Genomic DNA, 6,010 nt, shown 5'->3' with positions numbered 1-6,010 from the left:
TTGGGTGCAATCCTGAGTTTGCCCCTAGCCAGGAGCTGCTTTTATAGCCTGCAGGCAGCTGTGCCCAGCAGCCAGGAAACCATGTGCAAACGGCTGATTGGGTTAATCAGGGCATCTCTGGCCTGGCCAGCTCAGTGCCCACGTCCCCCTGACTGGCACTGATGGGTGATATAGCCCAGGGTGGAGATGCCAGGGCAGATAGAGCCTGGCACAGCACAGTCACAGCCTCAGGGGGTGCTGGAAGCAAGATTAGAAGTGATTTTGAGGTGTGATTTCATAATTCTCCCACACTTTCTCTTTAATGTTGTTTGCCCTGAGGAAATGTAAGGTTCTAGAAAAAACCCACTTTTAAAAAATCATCAGAAAAACCTGGCCATTTAAAGTTGTGAATGTGGTCCTGAGGAGACAATCCTGAAATTTGCTCTTTCATATCCTTGTTTTCCTTTGAGAAATGCTCTGCAGAGCCTCTTTTCTTACAGAGATTCACCATCACCCATTTAAATGAAAGGGCACAACAGCTGTGCCTGGGATGGTTTTTGAGCACTGTAAAAAGTCAAATCTGCAGAGTTTGGGTCAGCCCAGATCAGAGGGGCTTTCTTGGCTCTTCTTGGCTCCTCTGGGGGCAGAAGATTGGGGACTGGGATGTGGGAAATGCTCTGTGCAGCAGAAGAGACCAAAGCGGGGAAGTGCAACCACCCAACTGCCAGGAGTGCTCAGTCATTTTTAAACCAAATCTGCTCCACCCTTCCTGGAGCACAAAAACACCTGCAAGTGGATGCCATGGCCTGTTTGGGGCCATGCAGCCTGACACTGAGCTCGCCACAGAGCTGAACCCATGGTTTGGTATTTTAAATCTTAATATCTGAAAGCACGAGCTTTAATCAGGACTGTACAGCAGCACAGCAGGAAAACCTCAAGAGGAATCATCGATATTTTATCTTGTGTTTGTAATTTGCTCTTTTTGCCCTGCAGTTACTTGTGGCTGCCCCACAATCTGTGGGTGGAAACCTTCCTGGGAGCAGCAGCCCCAGGACAGGAGGGACAGGCCATGGGCACAGGGAGCTGAGCTGCTCTCCTGCTCCTCTCTGAGTGCAGACAAGTTCCTCTCTCTGAGGCCAAGGTGTTTTGGCTTTCCTGTTGACTTCTGGAGGGTGCCAGGGATGCTGAGGTGCCTCATCCATCAATACCTGCTTTAGGCATGGAGCTGGAGAGGTCCAGAGGGCTTCAGGTGTCCCCTGTGTGTCCCCTGACCCTTCCCAGCCCAGCACAAGGAGCCACCAGGCAGTTTCAGACAGTTTCTGGCAGTGTCAAGCAGTTTCAGGCAGATTCTGGCTCTGATCTGAAGGGAAAATACGAGAAATGTTGCAGGAGGGGGTGTCCCTCCTCTGCCCCACTTGGCTTCAAAGAAAGAACATCTGAACTGGGATGTCAGCAGGGGAGAAAGGCCAAGATCCAGCTCAGGCTGTGGCTGCAGAGAGCAATGGGGATGAGACAGAGCAGGAGTTCTTCATGTGGGGGCTCAGACCCCATTAATCCTCAGTCATGAGCTGGGGACTCCTTGCCTTGGATGTGTTTGTGGAAAGGGCATTTTTTAGGAAGATTTTTCCTTGTTTTGCTGGTCCAGAGAAGCAGAACACCAAGGGTGAGGGGGTCAAGCTCTCCCAGCAGCTCACCTGCCTCGGGCGGAAGAGTTTGTCTGCCCCAGTCCCATCCTCTCCACAGATCTCTCAGGAATCCCTGAGACTCAAACATTGCCAGCTCTTGGGGAAGCTACTCAGAGCCCCAGGAACATTCCACTGTTGGACAATACCCTTTTCCCGACCCAGACCCAGAGACCCAGAACTTTCTATCCAGCCCTAAAACTCTACAAATCCGTTTCCTTAAACCAAACCCTAAAAACTCCCTACAAATCCACTTCCCACATTCCACCAGCTCTGTCCTGAACAGACCCATGAGCTGGAGGTTCCCCCTGAGGAAAAAGCAAAGCTCTCAGGGGTGATGTGCCGGGGTCTCACTGACCCTTTGGATTCCAGATTTGGGGAGAATTTGGGGGTGATCTCCTGGTGCTGAACGTGCAGCCCTGCACTCGTGGCTCGGCCTTCCTGCTGATTTCCTCCCCTTCAATCTGGGGTCATCTGCTGACCTTATCAGTGTGATTTTCTTTCCACTCTGCTGATAGGAAAGGCCAAAGCCTCAGCTGAAAGGGTGAGGGTGGAGGATGGAGCCCTCAGCTTTTGATGAGAACCACTCTTGCTTGCACGTGGCTTTCTGCGGGAGCCACCTTTGCATTTTCCTCTTGTCTGAGCTGCCATCCAGGCTGGGATCAGTCCATGGGCTCCCTGGACAGCTCCCTGCTCTTTCCTCTCATCTTGGTGACATTTCCATGGCTCCCTGGCAGTCTGGAGTGAGAGCCCAAGGACTCTGAGACGCTGAGTTAAAGGGTGCTCTGCTTTTCTTTCATCTCTGCCACTCTGCAGCTGATTTGGGTGGGGTCCACCCTGCACAGAAATGTGGTTGATGGTGTAACTTCCCCTTTTTTACTTTGGTAGGTAGAAGCTTCACTTATTTTGCACGAGGAGCTGTCCCCACTACCTGCACCGTGCTGGGCCTCAGATGAGGAGCTGGAGAGCATTGCTGAACCTCCCTGGGGCAGCAAGAGCCTCCCACAAGGCATGACAGGTGAGTGCAAAGGCAAATTCACATCCACAGTTGGGACTAGCACGTTCCAAGGCTCTTCTATTGAGTTTTGCAAATATAAGGAATTAGGCCAATGCTGGAAATGAACATTTGAGCCATGCTCTGGTTCCTTGGTTCTGCTCTCAGCACCTTGTGCCTCCTCAAAGGTGGGAAGCAGCAGCTTTTTGCCTCCTTCCCTGCCTGTGGGAGGATCCTCACCCATCCCTAGCAGGTGCTTGGTGAGTTGAAGGTGTAGTTGCAGTGTCAGGGCACGTGCTCAGCTTGGAGCAGCTGGATTGCTTTGGAGTGGAGGCATCCCACAGGTGCCAGGAGCTGCACAGACAGGGTGGATGTGCCTGGATGTGTTCTGAGAGAGTGGCAGGAGCTGGGCCCATGGAGTGACAGCATGGATCTTCCTCCTGAAGAGGGAATAGGGATGATCTGAGCACAGGGCAGCTGAGGAACAGGCAGTGGCTCTCTGCCAGGCTCTGCAAGCAAAGCACTTTGTGTCTCGAGCTGTCTGGGTGCTCTTACCAGCACTGGGATCTGTTCAGGCTCCCAGACCCCACCCATCAAGGCGTTGTCCCTGTTTGACACAGCCTGCTCCAACCCTGGCACGTTTCTTCACCCATGTCACACCTTCACAACCACAGCAAAGCTCAGAATAACCAGACCCTTACCAAGAAATTATGACAGTTGTTAGAAGAGATGTCAATAGTGGCAGTCACAACAGGAAATTTTATTAAACAACAGGAAGCCCATGCTCATGGGTGGACTTACAAAACACCTCACCCTCCTCTCCCCTTGCTCTTTCAGTGCTGCAGTGCTGGCAGACAGGGCTCTGACTCTCCCCTCTGCTGAGCAGGGCTGGCTGCAGCCCTCAAACAGAGGATCTGCTCTGCCCCAAGCCTCACCTGACCCTTCCTGCATCGAGCACCCGCTGAGTGCCGACCCAGGCTCAGAAGATGGCTGCTCCAATGCTGGGCTGGCTGGTGAATCGCTCCCTCCTCCTTCCCCTGGACTCTGCTCACCTGCTCACCCCCAAAGCCTCCTGCCTGCAGCTGGCTGCCGCCGGGAACATCAACATCATCCTGCAGCACTACAACTTCTCAGGCAAGCTCAGCAAGCGCCACTCCGCCGACGAGGGCATGGGGCCTCTGCGCACGGCCTTCGCCGTCATCAGCTGCCTCATCATCGTGGAGAACCTGCTGGTGCTGCTGGCCGTGCTGCGCTGCCTGCGGGGCCGCCGCTGGGTCTACTCCTGCATCGCCAGCATCACCCTTAGCGACCTCCTGGCGGGCATCGCCTACCTCTGCAACCTCTGCCTGTCGGGCAGCAAGACCTTCCAGCTGTCCCCTCAGCTCTGGTTCCTCAGGGAGGGCATCCTCTTCGTGGCCTTGGCGGCCTCCACCTTCAGCCTGCTGGTGACGGCGGTGGAGCGCTACGGCGCCATGGTGAGGCCCATCGCGGAGAGCGAGGCCAGCAAGACGCTGCGGCTGCGCGGCCTCATCGCGGCCTGCTGGCTGCTGGCCCTCGCCATCGGCCTGCTGCCCATGCTGGGGTGGAACTGCCTTTGTGATTTCCAGGCCTGCTCCGTGCTCCTGCCGCTCTACTCCAAGAATTATATCCTGTTCTCCGTGGTGATGTTCAGCGTGATCCTCCTGGGGATCATCGGGCTCTACATCTCCATCTTCCTGCTGGTGCAGGCCAGCTCCAGGCAAAGCTGCTCGCGGAATGGCCGCCGGCGCTCACTGCGCTTGCTGAAGACGGTGCTGATGATCCTGGGGGCTTTCATCGTGTGCTGGAGCCCTCTCTTTGTGCTGCTGCTCTTGGATGTGTTCTGTGACACCGGGGCCTGCAACCACCTGCGCAGCCTGGACTGGACCCTGGCTCTGGCGCTGCTCAACTCGGGGGTCAACCCCGTCATTTACTCGCTGCGCAGCGTGGAGGTTCGCCGGGCCGTGGGCAGCCTGCTGTGCTGCTGCTGTGTCAGGGCTGGGCTCTGCAGGCCTGGCAGCTGCGTGGCCATCTCGGACATCAACTCTGGTTCCTCCACGGAGAGCTCCCTGCGCTGCCGGGACAGCTTCCGAGGCCCCACGGCCCAGAGGGCTCGGCCCAGGGCGCCTCTGTCCAGCAACTCCAGCATGATGAGCAATCTGCCCAGCCTGTGAGGGGAAAAGAGGTGCCAGACAGCCCCCAGGAGCTCGTGGGGCTGCTCCTGGCCTGGCAGGGCTGTAGCAAGGCTGAGCAGTTGTGAACTGCACCATCAGACTGATGCAGCACAGGGACAGGAATTGCTCCTTGAATTGAGTGAAAGACACAGGGACGTTTTGGGATGGATGCTATGCTGGGACAGCTGCAGTGCTCAGGTTCTCTGTGTGAGCTTTGGGTGTGCAGAGGTGCTGTAGCTGCCCACCTGAGGGTGTTTTGCCCCATAGGGTGGATTTTCCCAACCAGGTGGCCCTTCCAAGACTTTGGAATCCTTTTGGATCTTCTGTGATGGGCATAGCTGCTGGGAAGGAATGCAAGCTTGATGTCCTGCCCAGCCTGAGGATGGCAGAGAGCTGCAGCCACAGCCCAGACTCTCCCCAGGGTGCAGACTGGGCACTGAGCCAGGACAAATGCTGTGACGGAGCTGCAGTGACAGGGCTGGCACTGGCATGGACACAAGGAGGGACTGGGGAGCCTGGTGCCATCCTGGGCCTGAAGACACAGCCAGTTTGTGCCTCAGATCCCTGCTCTTCTGTTCTCCCATGTGGGGAATAACCAGAGCAGCACCCAAATGCCTGCTCTCACGGTGCCAGAAGGACACAGAAGCACTGGGGACTCACAGTGCTGGCCCAGCCCCTCTGCAGGAGCTGAGAGTGCAGCTCATTTGTTTTGCATTAATAAATCAGGGTGATCAGAAAGCCTTGGGGTGATTTGCTTTGATTTTTTTCCTCTGGAGGCCAGGTACTGCCTGGGGATGTTTTTGTAGTCTGGGGACAGCTGGAGCTGCCCTCCTGTTCTTGGGACAGGGAATTGCCCTGCTCAGGAGGCAACAGGTCCTGTTCACCCCATTGTATCCTGTCCTGTCCCATTCATCCCATCCCACTCCATCCTGTTCATCCCATCCCATGGATCCCATCCCATCCCATGGATCCTATCCCATCCCATCCCATGGATCCCATACCATCCTATAGATCCTGCCCCATCCCATTAATCCCATCCCATGGATCCCATCTAATGGATCCCATTCCATCCCATCCCATGGATCACATCCCATCCCATGGATCCCATTTCATCCCATTATCCCATCCCATCCCACCCATCCCATGGATTCCATCCCATCCTA

At 55.6% G+C, this 6,010-nt stretch overlaps 1 protein-coding gene across 1 annotated transcript; it reads left to right on the top strand.

Moving 5' to 3' along the window:
- Positions 1-3,641: 3,641 nt before the first annotated feature.
- Positions 3,642-4,847, top strand: S1PR4 (sphingosine-1-phosphate receptor 4). Its single transcript, XM_058821222.1, has one exon. The coding sequence runs from the start codon at positions 3,642-3,644 to the stop codon at positions 4,845-4,847; it is 1,206 nt and encodes a 401-aa protein (XP_058677205.1).
- Positions 4,848-6,010: the final 1,163 nt, after the last annotated feature.

This window comes from Ammospiza caudacuta, chromosome 28 (assembly GCF_027887145.1).
Source record: "Ammospiza caudacuta isolate bAmmCau1 chromosome 28, bAmmCau1.pri, whole genome shotgun sequence".
In the NCBI taxonomy this organism is placed as follows: domain Eukaryota; kingdom Metazoa; phylum Chordata; class Aves; order Passeriformes; family Passerellidae; genus Ammospiza; species Ammospiza caudacuta.
The sequence above is the reverse complement of the archived record's forward strand: the minus strand, read 5'-3'. Positions and strand labels throughout refer to the sequence as shown.

Excerpts from the sequence above, each read along its gene's own strand:
- S1PR4 (XM_058821222.1), top strand. The coding sequence starts at position 3,642 with ATGGCTGCTCCAATGCTGGGCTGGCTGGTGAATCGCTCCCTCCTCCTT.